Here is an 18,653-nt window from a genome sequence, read left to right as displayed (position 1 = left end):
AGTCAGTACCTGTATACCCTGAATCAACTGAAAACACTCGATCTGCTTCACTAACCCAAGTATCAGAACAGATGGGCCCTGACAAAAATCCGGCCATATTACAAAAACTCAGAAATAAACTTTTGAACGATAATGCAAAATTAGTATTAAACAAGAAAGTAAACCAAAAACTAATTCATAATAAACTTTATTTAAATATAGGAATAACAAACCAAAACAACCCCTAAAAAACCTCTCTATATAAGAATAAGTTTTTAAAACCGGCCTATTTGTTCATGGGTAGTATGACAGGGGGATACCCGACTATACTCTGATACCTAGTTATCCCTAGGGTACTCCCTACCTGTCTGCGGAGGTTGGCACCCTCTTGGACGCAGAATGGCGCCCCCGCTCCTCGACGACTACCCCTGGATGCCCTGCAGGTCCCTATTATTTGGATTATAGGACACCCCACAGTTGCCCACACCTAGGGCACCCCACAGTTGCCCACACCTAGGGCAAACCTATATATGAACAAACAAATGCCAATAGTCAACCACTATCGTGCCTCTATATCAAAGATTGAATAAAAAACCTCAAAGTCCTTTAATGAGGCAACCTGTGGCACCCCTATCCGTGTGCTCTAAGCCTCCTTCACTGGCTGTTAAGCCCTCAAAACTCCCTATCCGGACTGCCCTGCCTGACAGCGGAGGTTGGCACCCTCTTGAGCGCAAATTGGCGCCCCCGCTCCTCGGCGGCTGCCCCTTATAGCCCTAGGCCAATCCCTACACCAAGGGAAACTCCTGTACGGAAGTGTCTATGGAGCTATACTAGTGGACTACTGTGAAAATGTAAGTATGTAGTCACCTTACCAGGAGTTATACAAATGGGCTAACCACAGTATCCATATATTATATATTAGACCCCTTTTTGGCTTAACACACAAAATGACAAAAGAGATGTAATAGTCTCCATTTTATGAGGGCACACACAAAAAATAATAAAGTAATTATTTTATACACTGATGCACCTTATTATCACTGATATAAATCTTCAGAGTGCACACATAGTGGAAGACCCAAATACAAAAGAAATAAATATAAAAAACCTGATACACTTATCTGCGTTCAGGTCTCGCCTCTACGCGTTTCCCCCCCATGATGTGGTTCCTCAGGAGGCATATGGGAAGAAGAACCGTGTGATACAATCACATCGGAGATGTGCTATGCCTGGTTGTAGGTGCAGGGTTTACACTGACAGGAGCCTGCTTAAATAAACTCCACCCAGAGGGCGGCATTGCAAGAGTTCGTTCATACCTCAAGATTAGTGTACAGTTCGCAATGCAGGTGTTCAAGTAGCCCCCCGGTCCAGATCCTCACATTGTGCATGGCGGCCGCCATTACTCCCCTGTCATTCACGGCGTTATCGTACTGCGCATGCGCCGTTCCCAGACCCTAGAGGTCTGACGTATTCACTCAAACAGCGCTGGCTGTAGTGGACTCCATTTTGTTGTGGACCCTATCATATCACCGCCGGCACTCCCATACTGCGCATGCGCCGTTTTAAGATCCCGAACGGTCTGACATAATCATTCTATCTGCCTAGGTATTCTTGGGATACTTTTAATTATCGATTTCTTTTATCTCTCATATCCATTCTTGTTCCGGCACATGCTCTATTACCCAAATGCCCGCAAGTAATGTAAGTGATGTAATGCTATATCTGGAACGAGGATATAATTAAACCCATTGTATCACCACTTTTGTACAGCATATCTCATGTGCACACATTAAAAAGATCACAATGTAATTGTGCCGCTAATCAATAGCTGTATATTAATTCTAGTAACCTATGGATTCCAACATATGTGTGAGTATACACCGGCCCTATAAACCATATGTGGAATAACTCAGAATGAGGGGGTTGGAGATTCCTTTACAGAAATTAAACAGAATTCCCCAAATGACCCCTCTTTATATGTCAGCCCGACCCCCACCATTAGTTATCTTTTCCTAAAGCCCATATTGGCGGATAATTGGAGTGATAATTTTAACTCGTCTCCCAAAATATACACTGCAAACCATCTAATAGATCTGCACAGCCTTTTTTATTTATGTCAGGGCAACGGGGAAGCTAGATCAGTGAACCCGGTTCACACAAAGCAACTATAAGTTAACCGTTCATTTAGTCCCCTTGGGACAACCGACTCCATTCTAAATATCCACTGGGTCTCCTTTTGTAGGATCACCCTGTCCCAATCACCCCTTCTTCCATTCTGCTTTACCACCTCCAGGACACAGAAGGAGAGTACCCTGTTGTCACCCTGGTGGGCTTCCCAGACGTGACGTGCTATGGGGGTGTCCCTGCAGTTCTTTATGTCACCCAAGTGTTCCCCGATCCTCCTCCTCAGCTCTCTCTTGGTTTTGCCTACGTAATTTTTTGGACACACGCACGTGGCCATGTATACCACGCCCATGGTCCTACAATTGGCAAAGTCCCTGCAAAAGAACTGTCTTCCATTTGATGCGCTGACAAAATTCTTGCAGGGTGCTAGAAAGTCACAAAACGAGCAGTTTCCGCATCTATAGGTGCCATTTACCCGTCTATCAAGCCAGGTTCCTGCTTGTTTTTCTCTTTTATAGTCACTATGTACAAGACGATCTTTCAGAGAGCGTCCTCTCCGGAAGGTGATCTGGGGTCTACTTGGGATGACATCTGTAAGGGTTTCATCCATCCGTAGGATGCTCCAATGTCTCTTGAGGATACTGAACACCCGATTGGTTTGATTGTCATACGTCCCAATAATCCTCGGAGCATTCTCACTTTCTGATTCCCTGTTGGTATATAGTAGAGGCCGTCTATCCTTCCCCATAGCATTCCTAAAGGCTGGATCCAGAACCTCATCTGGGTAGCCCCGATCTCGAAATCTCTCCCTCAGATCATAAGCCTGTGCCCTGAAGGTGGCGGAACTGGAGCAATTCCGCCGGGCTCTAAGATACTGACCTCGCGGAATGCCCCGCTTCAGGGGAACCGGATGATGGCTCTCCCACCGAAGAAGGGCATTTGTAGCAGTTGGCTTGCGGAACAGTCTTGTATCCAACATACCATTGGCATTGATAGTAATTTTTACATCAAGAAAGGCCAGTTCACGTGTGTCACTTTCCGATGTGAACCTTAGGCCGACCCTGTTACTATTCAATTCCTTTACAAAGCTGTTGAATTCCGTTTGTGTACCACTCCATATGACCAGGACGTCGTCGTTCTGTGTCCTGGAGGTGGTAAAGCAGAATGGAAGAAGGGGTGATTGGGACAGGGTGATCCTACAAAAGGAGACCCAGTGGATATTTAGAATGGAGTCGGTTGTCCCAAGGGGACTAAATGAACGGTTAACTTATAGTTGCTTTGTGTGAACCGGGTTCACTGATCTAGCTTCCCCGTTGCCCTGACATAAATAAAAAAGGCTGTGCAGATCTATTAGATGGTTTGCAGTGTATATTTTGGGAGACGAGTTAAAATTATCACTCCAATTATCCGCCAATATGGGCTTTAGGAAAAGATAACTAATGGTGGGGGTCGGGCTGACATATAAAGAGGGGTCATTTGGGGAATTCTGTTTAATTTCTGTAAAGGAATCTCCAACCCCCTCATTCTGAGTTATTCCACATATGGTTTATAGGGCCGGTGTATACTCACACATATGTTGGAATCCATAGGTTACTAGAATTAATATACAGCTATTGATTAGCGGCACAATTACATTGTGATCTTTTTAATGTGTGCACATGAGATATGCTGTACAAAAGTGGTGATACAATGGGTTTAATTATATCCTCGTTCCAGATATAGCATTACATCACTTACATTACTTGCGGGCATTTGGGTAATAGAGCATGTGCCGGAACAAGAATGGATATGAGAGATAAAAGAAATCGATAATTAAAAGTATCCCAAGAATACCTAGGCAGATAGAATGATTATGTCAGACCGTTCGGGATCTTAAAACGGCGCATGCGCAGTATGGGAGTGCCGGCGGTGATATGATAGGGTCCACAACAAAATGGAGTCCACTACAGCCAGCGCTGTTTGAGTGAATACGTCAGACCTCTAGGGTCTGGGAACGGCGCATGCGCAGTACGATAACGCCGTGAATGACAGGGGAGTAATGGCGGCCGCCATGCACAATGTGAGGATCTGGACCGGGGGGCTACTTGAACACCTGCATTGCGAACTGTACACTAATCTTGAGGTATGAACGAACTCTTGCAATGCCGCCCTCTGGGTGGAGTTTATTTAAGCAGGCTCCTGTCAGTGTAAACCCTGCACCTACAACCAGGCATAGCACATCTCCGATGTGATTGTATCACACGGTTCTTCTTCCCATATGCCTCCTGAGGAACCACATCATGGGGGGGAAACGCGTAGAGGCGAGACCTGAACGCAGATAAGTGTATCAGGTTTTTTATATTTATTTCTTTTGTATTTGGGTCTTCCACTATGTGTGCACTCTGAAGATTTATATCAGTGATAATAAGGTGCATCAGTGTATAAAATAATTACTTTATTATTTTTTGTGTGTGCCCTCATAAAATGGAGACTATTACATCTCTTTTGTCATTTTGTGTGTTAAGCCAAAAAGGGGTCTAATATATAATATATGGATACTGTGGTTAGCCCATTTGTATAACTCCTGGTAAGGTGACTACATACTTACATTTTCACAGTAGTCCACTAGTATAGCTCCATAGACACTTCCGTACAGGAGTTTCCCTTGGTGTAGGGATTGGCCTAGGGCTATAAGGGGCAGCCGCCGAGGAGCGGGGGCGCCAATTTGCGCTCAAGAGGGTGCCAACCTCCGCTGTCAGGCAGGGCAGTCCGGATAGGGAGTTTTGAGGGCTTAACAGCCAGTGAAGGAGGCTTAGAGCACACGGATAGGGGTGCCACAGGTTGCCTCATTAAAGGACTTTGAGGTTTTTTATTCAATCTTTGATATAGAGGCACGATAGTGGTTGACTATTGGCATTTGTTTGTTCATATATAGGTTTGCCCTAGGTGTGGGCAACTGTGGGGTGCCCTAGGTGTGGGCAACTGTGGGGTGTCCTATAATCCAAATAATAGGGACCTGCAGGGCATCCAGGGGTAGTCGTCGAGGAGCGGGGGCGCCATTCTGCGTCCAAGAGGGTGCCAACCTCCGCAGACAGGTAGGGAGTACCCTAGGGATAACTAGGTATCAGAGTATAGTCGGGTATCCCCCTGTCATACTACCCATGAACAAATAGGCCGGTTTTAAAAACTTATTCTTAAATAGAGAGGTTTTTTAGGGGTTGTTTTGGTTTGTTATTCCTATATTTAAATAAAGTTTATTATGAATTAGTTTTTGGTTTACTTACTCAACCTACATCAGTAAAGAGTCTTCAGAAGTTCTTGGGCTTTGCTAATTTTTACCATCGCTTCATCACTAATTTTTCTAGTGTGGTTAAGCCTTTGACGGATCTGACCAAAAAGGGTGCTGATGTGACGAATTGGTCCTCTGCGGCCGTTAAGGCCTTTCAGGAGCTGAAACGTTGGTTTTCTTCAGCTCCTGTCTTGCGTCAGCCGGATGTTTCTCTTCCTTTTCAGGTTGAGGTTGATGCTTCTGAGATTGGAGCAGGGGCTGTCTTGTCGCAGAGAAGCTCTGATGGCTCTGTGATGAGGCCATGTGCTTTCTTTTCTAGAAAGTTTTCGCCTGCCGAGCGGAATTATGATGTTGGTAATCGGGAGTTGTTGGCAATGAAATGGGCATTTGAGGAGTGGCGACATTGGCTTGAGGGAGCCAAACATCACGTGGTGGTCTGTTATGATCCCAATGGCAGAGGATCTCAGAGGTTTCAGCAAAGTCTGCAAACACAAAAAACCAGCTTATAGGGAAGTGGTAACTAGGCTGACCGTATACCTGATCCTAGCACAAACAACTAGCAGTAGCCGGGGAACGTACCTACGTTGATTCTAGACGTCTCGCGCCAGCCGGAGAACTAACTAACCCTATAAGGGAAAATAAGACCTCTCTTGCCTCCAGAGAAAAGACCCCAAAGTTAAATACAGGCCCCCAACAAATAATAACGGTGAGGTAAGAAGAAAAGACAAACGTAAGAATGAACTAGATTTTAGCAAAGAGAGGCCCACTGACTAATAGCAGAAAATAGGAAGATGACTTATACGGTCAGCAAAAAACCCTATCAAAATATCCACGCTGAATATTCAAGAACCCCCGAACCGACTAACGGTGTGGGGGGAGAATATCAGCCCCCTAGAGCTTCCAGCAATATCAGGAATCACATTTTGTACAAGCTGGACAAAAATTAGAACAATGCCAATTAACAAAAATAAGGAAGCAGGACTTAGCTTATCTTGCAAAGAACCAGGACCAGCAGACAGGAGCAAACAGAAATGAACTGATGACAACGATGCCAGGCACCAGACTAAGAATCCAGGAAGTTTAAATAGCAACACCCCTGGCCTAACGAACCAGGTGGGTACCAACCTGGGGAAAGACAATCCCAGTGCCATACCACTAGTGACCACAAGAGGGAGCCAAGAAGTATAGTTCACAACAGTACCCCCCCTTTAAGGAGGGGTCACCGAACCCTCACCAAGACCACCAGGGCGATCAGGATGAGCAGCGTGAAAGGCACGAACCAAATCGGCCGCATGAACATCAGAGGCGACCACCCAGGAATTATCCTCCTGACCATAGCCCTTCCATTTGACCAGATACTGAAGCCTCCGTCTAGAGAGACGAGAGTCCAAGATCTACCACGTACTCCAACTCGCCCTCAACCAACACCGGAGCAGGAGGCTCAACAGAAGAAACCACAGGCACAACGTATCGTCGCAACAAAGACCTATGGAACACGTTGTGAATGGCAAACGACACCGGAAGATCCAAACGAAAGGACACTGGATTAAGGATTTCCAAAATCTTATAAGGACCGATGAAGCGAGGCTTGAATTTAGGAGAGGAGACCTTCATAGGAACAAACCGAGAAGACAGCCATACCAAATCCCCAACACGAAGTCGGGGACCCACACCGCGGCAGCGGTTGGCAAAACGCTGAGCCTTCTCCTGTGACAACTTTAAGTTGTCCACCACATGATTCCAAATCCGCTGCAACCTATCCACCACGGAATCCACCCCAGGACAGTTAGAAGGCTCAACATGTCCCGAGGAAAAACTAGGATGAAAACCAGAGTTGCAGAAAAATGGCAAAACCAAAGTAGCGGAACTAGCCCGATTATTAAGGGCAAACTCAGCCAATGGCAAGAAGGTCACCCAATCATCCTGATCCGCAGAAACAAAACAGCTCAAATAAGCCTCCAGTGTCTGATTAGTTCGCTCCGTTTGGCCATTTGTCTGAGGATGAAAGGCAGACGAAAACGACAAATCAATGCCCATCTTAGCACAAAAGGATCGCCAGAACCTGGACACAAACTTGGATCCTCTGTCAGATACGATATTCTCAGGAATGCCGTGCAAATGAACCACATTCTGAAAGAACAAAGGAACCAGATCGGAAGAGGAAGGCAACTTAGGCAAGGGCACCAAATGGACCCTCTTGGAAAAACGATCACACACCACCCAGATGACAGACATTCCTTGAGACACCGGAAGATCTGAAATGAAATCCATGGAAATGTGTGTCCAAGGCCTCTTCGGGACGGGCAAGGGCAAAAGCAACCCGCTGGCACGAGAACAGCAAGGCTTAGCCCGAGCACAAGTCCCACAGGACTGCACAAATGACCGCACATCCCGTGACAAGGAAGGCCACCAAAAGGACCTAGCTACCAAATCTCTGGTGCCAAAAATCCCCGGATGCCCTGCCAACACCGAGGAATGAACCTCGGAAATAACTCTGCTGGTCCATTTATCAGGAACAAACAGTCTGTCAGGTGGACAAGAGTCAGGTCTACCAGCCTGAAATCTCTGCAACACACGTCGCAAATCAGGAGAAATGGCCGACAAGATTACTCCCTCTTTAAGAATACCAGCTGGCTCTGAGACTCCAGGAGAGTCAGGCACAAAGCTCCTAGAAAGAGCATCAGCCTTCACATTCTTTGAACCAGGTAGGTACGAGACCACAAAGTCAAAACGGGAGAAAAACAATGACCAACGAGCCTGTCTAGGATTCAGGCGCTTAGCAGACTCGAGATACATCAGATTTTTGTGATCAGTCAAGACCACCACACGATGCTTAGCACCCTCGAGCCAATGACGCCACTCCTCAAATGCCCACTTCATGGCCAACAACTCCCGATTCCCAACATCATAGTTCCGCTCAGCAGGCGAAAACTTCCTAGAAAAAAAAGCACATGGTCTCATTACAGAGCAACCAGAGCCTCTGCGACAAAACAGCCCCTGCACCGATCTCAGAAGCATCCACTTCAACCTGAAAGGGAAGTGAGACATCAGGCTGACACAAAACAGGCGCCGAGGTAAACCGGCGCTTCAGCTCCTGGAAGGCCTCCACGGCTGCAGGAGCCCAATTAGCAACATCAGAACCTTTCTTGGTCATATCCGTCAAAGGTTTAACAACGCTAGAAAAGTTAGCGATAAAACGACGGTAGAAGTTAGCAAAACCCAAGAACTTCTGAAGACTCTTAACAGACGTGGGTTGAGTCCAATCATGAATAGCTCGGACCTTGACTGGGTCCATCTCCACAGCAGAAGGGGAGAAAATAAAGCCCAAAAAGGAAACCTTCTGCACTCCAAAGAGACACTTTGAGCCCTTCACAAACAAAGCATCACGCAAAACCTGAAACACCATCCTGACCTGCTTTACATGAGAGTCCCAATCATCAGAAAAAAACAGAATATCATCCAGATAAACAATCATAAATTTATCCAGATACTTCCGGAAGATGTCATGCATAAAGGACTGAAACACTGAAGGAGCATTAGAGAGCCCAAAAGGCATCACCAAGTACTCAAAATGACCTTCGGGCGTATTAAATGCAGTTTTCCATTCATCTCCCTGCTTAATGCGCACAAGGTTGTACGCACCAAGAAGATCTATCTTGGTGAACCACCTGGCACCCTTAATCCGGGCAAACAAGTCCGACAATAGAGGCAAAGGATACTGAAATTTAACAGTGATTTTATTCAGAAGCCGATAGTCTATACAAGGTCTCAAAGATCCGTCCTTCTTGGCCACAAAAAAGAATCCCGCACGAAGAGGGGAAGAGGATGGACGAATATGCCCCTTCTCCAAAGACTCCTTGATATAAGAACGCATTGCGGCATGCTCAGGTACAGACAGATTAAATAATCGTCCCTTAGGAAATTTACTACCCGGAATCAAATCTATAGCGCAGTCACAGTCCCTATGAGGAGGAAGAGCACTGGACCTGGACTCACTGAATACAACCTGATAGTCAAACAAATACTCAGGAACTTCTGAAGGAGTAGAGGAAGCAATAGACACCGGCGGGGAATCGCAATGAATTCCCTGACAGCCCCAACTTGACACAGACATAGCCCTCCAATCCAAAACTGGATTATGGGTCTGTAACCATGGCAGACCTAAAACAACCAAATCATGCATTTTATGCAGAACAAGAAAACGAATCACCTCCCGATGTTCAGGAGTCGTGCACATGGTCACTTGTGTCCAAAACTGCGGTTTATTTTCCGCCAATGGCGTAGCATCAATTCCTCTAAGAGGGATAGGATTTTCTAAAGGCTCCAGAACAAAACCACAGCGCTTGGCAAACGACAAGTCCATAAGACTCAGGGCAGCACCTGAATCCACAAACGCCATAACAGTGTAGGAAGACAATGAGCAAATTAAAGTCAGACAAAATAAATTTAGGTTGCAAATTACCAATGGCGACAGGACTAACAACCTTTGTTAGGCGTTTAGAGCATGCTGATATAACATGTGTAGAATCACCACAGTAAAAACACAACCCATTCTGACGTCTATGATTTTGCCGTTCGGTTCTAGTCAGGATTCTATCACATTGCATTGAGACAGGTGTCCGTTCAGACAACACCGCCAGAGGATTAGCGGATTTGCGCTCCCGCAAACGCCGGTCAATCTGAATGGCCAGCGCCATAGAATCATTCAGACTTGTAGGAATGGAGAAACCCACCATCACATTCTTAATGGCTTCAGAAAGGCCATTTCTAAAATTTGCGGCCAGAGCACACTCATTCCATTGAGTAAGCACGGACCATTTCCGAAATTTTTGGCAATACACTTCAGCTTCATCCTGGCCCTGAGAGATAGCCAGCAAAGCTTTTTCTGCCTGAATTTCAAGATTGGGCTCCTCATAAAGCAACCCGAGCGCCAGAAAAAACGCATCAACATTTGCCAATGCCGGATCTCCTGGCGCCAACGAGAAAGCCCAATCCTGAGGGTCGCCACGCAAGAAGGAGATAACAATTTTAACTTGCTGAGCTGAGTCTCCAGACGAACGAGGTCTCAAAGATAGAAACAATTTACAATTATTCCTAAAATTCCTAAATTTAAATCGATCTCCAGAGAACAGCTCAGGAATAGGTATCTTAGGTTCTGACATAGGACTACTAGTAACAAAATCCTGAATGCCCTGCACCCGTGCAGCAAGCTGATCCACACTAGTAATCAGAGTCTGGACATTCATGTCTGCAGCAAAGCTTCAAGCCACTCAGAGAAAAAGGGGAGGAAGAAAAAAAAACAAAAAAAAAACTCAGAACTTCTTTTCTTTTAATCCCGCTTCTGCAATGCATTAACTATTCACTTTGGCCTGGCATACTGTTATGATCCCAATGGCAGAGGATCTCAGAGGTTTCAGCAAAGTCTGCAAACACAAAAAAACCAGCTCATAGGGAAGTGGTAACTAGGCTGACCATATACCTGATCCTAGCACAAACAACTAGCAGTAGCCGGGGAACGTACCTACGTTGATTCTAGACGTCTCGCGCCAGCCGGAGAACTAACTAACCCTATAAGGGAAAATAAGACCTCTCTTGCCTCCAGAGAAAAGACCCCAAAGTTAAATACAGGCCCCCAACAAATAATAACGGTGAGGTAAGAAGAAAAGACAAACGTAAGAATGAACTAGATTTTAGCAAAGAGAGGCCCACTGACTAATAGCAGAAAATAGGAAGATGACTTATATGGTCAGCAAAAAACCCTATCAAAATATCCACGCTGAATATTCAAGAACCCCCGAACCGACTAACGGTGTGGGGGGAGAATATCAGCCCCCTAGAGCTTCCAGCAATATCAGGAATCACATTTTGTACAAGCTGGACAAAAATTAGAACAATGCAAATTAACAAAAATAAGGAAGCAGGACTTAGCTTATCTTGCAAAGAACCAGGACCAGCAGACAGGAGCAAACAGAAATGAACTGATTACAACGATGCCAGGCACCAGACTAAGAATCCAGGAAGTTTAAATAGCAACACCCCTGGCCTAACGAACCAGGTGGGTACCAACCTGGGGAAAGACAATCCCAGTGCCATACCACTAGTGACCACAAGAGGGAGCCAAGAAGTATAGTTCACAACAGTGGTCTTGACGGATCACAAGAATTTGATTTATCTCGAGTCTGCCAAGCGGTTAAATCCTAGACAGGCTCGATGGTCGCTGTTTTTCTCCCGTTTCGATTTCGTGGTTTCGTACCTTCCGGGCTCTAAGAATGTGAAGGCTGATGCCCTTTCTAGGAGTTTTGTGCCTGACTCTCCGGGAGTTTCTGAACCGGCTGGTATCCTCAGAGAGGGGGTGATTTTGTCTGCCATCTCTCCTGATTTGCGGCGGGTGCTGCAGGAATTTCAGGCCGATAGACCTGACCGTTGTCCACCGGAGAGACTGTTTGTCCCGGATAGATGGACCAGTAGAGTTATTTCCGAGGTTCATTCTTCGGTGTTGGCGGGTCATCCTGGGATTTTTGGTACCAGGGATTTGGTGGCTAGGTCCTTTTGGTGGCCTTCCTTGTCGCGGGATGTACGTTCCTTTGTGCAGTCCTGTGGGATTTGTGCTCGGGCCAAGCCTTGCTGTTCTCGTGCCAGTGGATTGCCTTTGCCTGTCCCAAAGAGGCCCTGGACGCATATTTCCATGGATTTTATTTCGGATCTTCCAGTCTCTCAGAGGATGTCTGTCATCTTGGTGGTTTGTGATCGTTTTTCTAAGATGGTCCATTTGGTGCCCTTGCCTAAGTTACCTTCCTCCTCTGATTTGGTTCCGCTGTTTTTTCAGAATGTGGTTTGTTTGCATGGTATTCCGGAGAACATTGTGTCTGATAGAGGGTCCCAGTTTGTGTCCAGATTTTGGCGGTCCTTTTGTGCTAAGATGGGCATTGATTTGTCTTTTTCTTCGGCCTTCCATCCTCAGACGAATGGCCAAACCGAACGAACTAATCAGACCTTGGAAACTTATCTGAGATGTTTTGTTTCTGCTGATCAGGATGATTGGGTGACTTTTTTGCCATTGGCTGAGTTCGCCCTCAATAATCGGGCTAGTTCTGCTACTTTGGTTTCGCCTTTTTTTTGTAATTCTGGTTTTCATCCTCGTTACTCCTCAGGTCAGGTTCAGCCTTCTGACTGTCCTGGGGTGGATTCTGTGGTGGATAGGTTGCAGCAGATTTGGAACCACGTAGTGGACAATTTGACGTTGTCACAGGAGAAGGCTCAACGCTTTGCTAACCGCCGTCGCTGTGTGGGTCCCCGACTTCATGTGGGGGACCTGGTTTGGTTGTCTTCTCGTTATGTTCCTATGAAGGTTTCCTCTCCTAAGTTTAAGCCTCGTTTCATCAGTCCTTATAAGATTTCGGAAATCCTCAATCCTGTATCATTTCGTTTGGACCTCCCAGCATCTTTTACCATCCATAATGTGTTCCATAGGTCATTGTTACGGAGGTATGTGGAGCCTGTGGTTCCTTCTGTTGATCCTCCTGCTCCGGTGTTGGTCGAGGGAGAATTGGAGTATGTGGTGGAGAAGATCTTGGATTCTCGTATTTCGAGACGGAAGCTCAGTACTTGGTTAAATGGAAGGGTTATGGTCAGGAGGATAATTCCTGGGTTGTTGCCTCTGATGTCCATGCTGCCGATTTGGTTCGTGCCTTTCATTTGGCTCGTCCTGATCGGCCTGGGGGCTCTGGTGAGGGTTCGGTGACCCCTCCTCAAGGGGGGGTACTGTTGTGAATTCCGTTCTCGGGCTTCCTCCTCTAGTCATGAATGGTACTTTGTCTCCTCCTGGAGAAGCTAAGTTTATGCTTGTTCATTTTTGCTCATTGCTTTTGGAAAATGTTTCTCAGTACATGATCAGTTCAGTCCAGCTTGCTTATATGCTATTTCCTTGCTAGCTGGAAGCTCTGGGGTGCAGAGTTGTGCCCCTCACATCGTGAGTCGGTGTGGGGGTCTTTTTGTATTCTTTGCGTGGATAATTTTGTAGTATTTTATACTGACCGCACAGTTCCCTTGCTATCTTCTGACTATTTAGTTATTAGCGGGCCTCATTTGCTAAAACCTGTTTTCATTTCTATGTTTGTGTTTTCTCCTTAACTCACCGTTATTATTTTTGGGGGGCTTTCTATACTTTGGGGAAATTTCTCTGAGGCAAGTGAGGCTTTGTTTCTCTCTAGGGGTAGCTAGCTCTCAGGCTGTGAAGAGGCGTCTAGGCAGAGTCAGGAACGCTCCACGGCTGCCTATAGTGTGTGTTGATAGGATCAGGGTTGCGGTCAGTAAAGTTCCCACATTCCCAGAGCTTGTCCGATATTTCTGGTTTACCTATCAGGTCATCTCAAGTGTTCCTAACCACCAGGTCCATAACAGGATCCCTTGAAACATTCCAGCGTTATAACCACAAAAAGTGACAGTTGTCAGAATTTTACTTGGTCAGGAAGGTGAAAACAGGCTTCGGGTGAAGTGGTTAAATATACCAATCCAATTCATCATGGAGAAATGAGCCTATGGTCCGGACTATAAAATGCTGGGTTACACAAAGAGAAGTGTTCTTATGTGGAGTCAGCTTATAGGCTGATGTGCTCCATGATTTACTCACCTCCCCCCTGGAAATCAGGATAACTGCAGATGGAAATGTTTAGGTATTTTCTGTTATTTCACCTTTTTTATTTTCTAACTGATTTATGCTCACTTCATAGCCTAGAGCAGAAGTTGAGTGCTGGAATGAGTGAGAGGAGATAAATTAACTCTTGCAGGCACACCCCACGTCACGTGATGAGAAGTGTGTACATGGCATATGGATATAACAATTTCCTTGTTTATTAATAATCATTCGAACAAAGAAGAACCAGGAAAACATACTCAGAAGGGAGGTAAGAACATTTCTAAAACAATCCACAGCGAGGAGATTGGAACAAAACAAAATCCTCTAAACTGCATGCTCGCAAACGCCAGAAGCCTGACAAACAAGATGGAAGAACTAGAAGCAGAAATATCTACAGGTAGCTTTGACATAGTGGGAATAACCGAGACATGGTTAGATGAAAGCTATGACTGGGAAGTTAACTTACAGGGTTACAGTCTGTTTAGAAAGGATCGTAAAAATCGGAGAGGAGGAGGGGTTTGTCTCTATGTAAAGTCTTGTCTAAAGTCCACTTTAAGGGAGGATATTAGTGAAGGGAATGAGGATGTCGAGTCCATATGGGTCGAAATTCATGGAGGCAAAAATGGTAACAAAATTCTCATTGGGGTCTGTTACAAACCCCCAAATATAACAGAAATCATGGAAAGTCTACTTCTAAGGCCGGGGTCACACTAGACCGTAATACGGACGAGTGCTATGCGATAAAAAATCGCATAGCACTCAGCCCAATGTTAATCTATGGTCCAGCTCCCATCATCCGATATTTTCTCCACCGTATTTCGGATCCGAGGGAACTCGCAGCATGCTGCGATTGTCAGCGTATCTCGGCCGAGACTCGCCAATGCAAGTCTATGGGTGCGAGAAAAAATCGGATTACACACGGACCATGCGTGTGCATTGCGAGAAATACGGAAGACTTCTCCAGGTGACAGGAAATTGAATGATCCATCATCAGGAAGCTTTGGAATGCTAATTTATGGCCCACGCTGGATTGCAAACCAGGAAGCACGCCTCCACGGAGTGTACTGTGTAGCAGCATGGCCAGGCATATAAATGTTGAGATGCTGATTGCTCTGGTCCATGATAGACCAGAGTTATGGGACCAACGCGACGCACATTATGCGGACCGCGCACGAAAAGACGCAGCATGGAGGGCAATCTGTCGCCACATGTTCCCCGATTTTGATGAGCGACCTCAAGAGGTTCAGCAAGAAATTTGTAAGTACCATCCTTTACCCAAAAAATGTGCTTTAACATTTTTGGCTCGAGAAAAATAGGCCTGAACACATCATATGTGGTGTGTTTATGAGTGATGTAAATGTTCCAAGCTCTTGGTTGAGGCTACAAAAACATTAACAAGACACACCAATATGGTTCCAATATATTAGCTACAGTCCTTTCAGATCTTACCAAGGGAGTTTTATGTCCCCTTAGGCTCCTGGGCCTGTGTGTGCTTGCAAACCCTGGACCTGTTGTAGTTATGTGCTTGGGCAGCATGGTGGCTCACTGGATATGAGTCCTGGGTTAAAATTCCACCAAGGCCAAAAGATGCAGAGTTTGGATGTTCTCTCCGTGTTTGCGTGGGTTTCCTCTGGCCACTCCGCTTTCATCACACAATCCAAAGACATACTCATAGGGAATTTATATTGTGAGCCACATTGGTGACAGCAATGATAATGTTTTTTACAAACTGCCGAATTTGTTATCGTTATGTAAAAATAAAGATTCTTTATTATTATTTGTTATTCCCCAAACAACTTTTGCTTCTTTGCAGTGAATGATGTCACTAGACGCTGGCGGAGTTGCCGGGATCAATACCGGCGGGAACGTCAAGTTTCTGGGCGGAGTGGTGATTCAGCACCCAAAAAATGAAAATATCTGTATTTTGATAGGCTGAATTTTCTGGCCCCGGTGATGGAGCTCAGACCGTAAGTGGATGCATGTCAAAAAAACTTAGAAACATCTTCTAACGTGAATCTGTTTCTAATTTTTGCCTCTCAAATCATTTGTGAAATACAGAACAGAGTCCAATCTGACAGAAAGAGAGACTGCATCTGACTCGGAGTTGGTGATTGACCCCATTGGTGAGGATTCCGAAATGGCTGGACCATCAGGGCAAGCACCAAGCAGCAACCAACCACAACCAGCAGCAGCGTCTTCTGCCACACAGGAGGCCAATCCAGAGGTTGAGGAAGGAGGCCAGAGCAGCAGTCCAACCTTGGCTCTGGATACATCACCACAGCCTACTACCAGACCAAACCGTGGTCGGCGCAGAAGGGTGGCTTCTAACACTGGAACCAGGAGACAAGTGGATACAGGGGTGTTGGATTATTTGTCAAGGGCTGCACATGACGATGGGGAGGAAGCGTACTTCCGCAGTCTTGCCCGCTATTTACGCCCCATTCCACGTTCGCTCAGGCTGCGTACCCGAGGTTGTATCCAAATTGTTATTGATGCGGCAACACCCCCAAACAACCCCATTCGTTTGTTCAACTACCTAGAACAATGGCAAATGTCACCTACAAATGTACTGGTGGTGCAAGACCTTCCAGAGGAACCCAACCAAACAGTTGCAGCACCCTCCTTGCCACGTATAGCTCCACCACACCAGCCTGCCCAAAACACCCAACAACAAACAAACAGGCCAATGAATGAATATCCATCCACTGCCCAATCTGACCACTTGAACAGACACATGTTTGGAGGCTGGTCCCACCATGTGTCTGCTCGACATGGCCAGATTGGGGGTTATGACCAAATGGGTCAATACAGTACACAGGACTTTATGCCCTTCTACCCTCAACATCCAGTTTTACCTCACACTCAGGAACGAAACGTGCAACAACACCCTTCATATATATCTGCCATACCACAGGTTGACAGTCTGGTTGGTCCACCACCTAGGCCAAGTTCAGCACATGCTGGACACCCGCCATCATCATCGCCACCCCCAACCTACCAGAACCTGTAAGTTCAGGTCCAAACGTTTCAGCATGTCATTTATGTTTCTTAATTTTATTATTGGGCGCCATTGGCCTGTTATTTTTTCTGGTTGACTCTGGTTACTAGGCCTAAAATTACATATGATGTTAATATGTTTTGGCCAAATATATATATGCTTTGAGCATTAAAAATGTTGGTCAAAATATGAGTGTTGTGTATTCTTAGGACTACAAAGATGATGTTGCAACTTTATAAATTTTTTTGAAAGGAAAAGAAGATACATACTACACAATTCAAACATGAACATTAAGCTATTTATTAAATAACAATATAAAGAAAATTTAAAGCACAACAGCATTGTCTTGCCAATCAGTCGCTCCCTCTGGTGACACAAAATAATTTGTTAACACATCTCGAACTTTTAGGCCTGAGGGCTGACGACGAGAAGGAAGAACACGTGGAGTAGGCAATACAGTATTAGCATAATCAATTTCATCAGCAGCAGATGATGGGCAATCATGGTTTCTAGTAAAGTTGTGAAGAACAACACATGCTTTGATTACACCATTTACATTACCTTCACTCAGTTGTATTGCGGACTGAAGTACCCGCCATTTAGCAGTGAGAATGCCAAATGAACACTCTACCAGACGGCGGGCACGTGAAAGGCGCAAATTAAAAATTCGACGCCGGTAGTCCAGGCCTCTCCGTGGATATGGCCTCATGACGTTCCTGGATAATTGAAACGCCTCATCTGCTACCATCATGTAAGGCACCGCATCTAAATTCGCCCCTGGTAGGTTACTTGGGGGTGGGAGATCCAAATCACTGTTGCGCAGCCGCCGACCCATTAAGGAAGAACTGAAGACTCTAGAGTCTCCAGTTTTCCCATAGGCCCCAATATCTACAATTATAAACCTGTAGTTGCTGTCGACCAGGGCCAACAGCACTACAGAGAAAAACTGTTTATAATTATAGAATTGGGTCCCTGAGCCCGGCGGCTTACGCACACGGATGTGCTTTCCGTCCAGAGCCCCAATACAGTGCGGAAACTGGCAGGTGTCCTGAAATCCTTGGGCAATCCGTAACCAATCGGACATTTTTGGCTCTGGCATCACCTCTTGATGGAGTCTTCGCCATATTTCCGTGCATGTATCCCGCAAAATACCCGAAATTGTAGATTTGCCAAGTAAAAACTCTAAATGCAGTGCCGCATATGATAGTCCAGTGGCAAGGAAGCTAAAAGAAACAAGATAATTTGTTTACCCTACAAAATTCAAACATTCCAGTGTTCTCTGTGGCAAAAATACAATTGTCAAAATAATATGCCATGATTCCACAAACATTAAGGACATGCGATGGCTTTGATGTTCGATTTGCTCAAATAGTCCAACTTTATCCTAAATTACGGTGTTTTATGGCTGATAAGACTAATTTTTAACCCCAGAAAAACTCAAAAAAAGTCGGGGGTCGTCTTATACGCCGGCTGCCGTCTTGTACGCTGAGTGCAGACACCAATGTGGACATGGTGGGTGGGGGGGAGTGGTCCCGATGACGAAGAGGGTGCGTCTCACAGGAAAGTGTGAGGGGAGTATCCCCATTACCTCATTGTAGATGCAGCATGGGGTCTCTGTGCTGGGGAAAGGCGGCAGCTGCTGCTCCTCT

General features: G+C 45.7%; 3 protein-coding genes across 4 annotated transcripts in view; all 3 read left to right on the top strand.

Moving 5' to 3' along the window:
• Nucleotides 1–18,653, top strand: part of LOC143768015 (uncharacterized) — a 611,009-nt gene that overhangs the window by 355,057 nt on the left and 237,299 nt on the right. The gene's annotated exons all lie outside the window — the stretch shown is intronic.
• LOC143768029 (uncharacterized) overlaps nucleotides 1–18,653 on the top strand; it is a 788,341-nt gene that overhangs the window by 663,023 nt on the left and 106,665 nt on the right. The gene's annotated exons all lie outside the window — the stretch shown is intronic.
• Nucleotides 15,052–17,142, top strand: LOC143768039 (uncharacterized). Its single transcript, XM_077256696.1, has 2 exons — nucleotides 15,052–15,973; nucleotides 16,065–17,142. Exons 1-2 carry the CDS (start codon nucleotides 15,960–15,962, stop codon nucleotides 17,014–17,016), a joined length of 966 nt encoding a protein of 321 aa, XP_077112811.1. The 5' UTR covers nucleotides 15,052–15,959; the 3' UTR covers nucleotides 17,017–17,142.

Source organism: Ranitomeya variabilis, chromosome 4 (assembly GCF_051348905.1).
Source record: "Ranitomeya variabilis isolate aRanVar5 chromosome 4, aRanVar5.hap1, whole genome shotgun sequence".
NCBI lineage: Eukaryota > Metazoa > Chordata > Amphibia > Anura > Dendrobatidae > Ranitomeya > Ranitomeya variabilis.
Note: the sequence above shows the minus strand (reverse complement) of the source record. Positions and strands in the feature narration are given on the sequence as shown.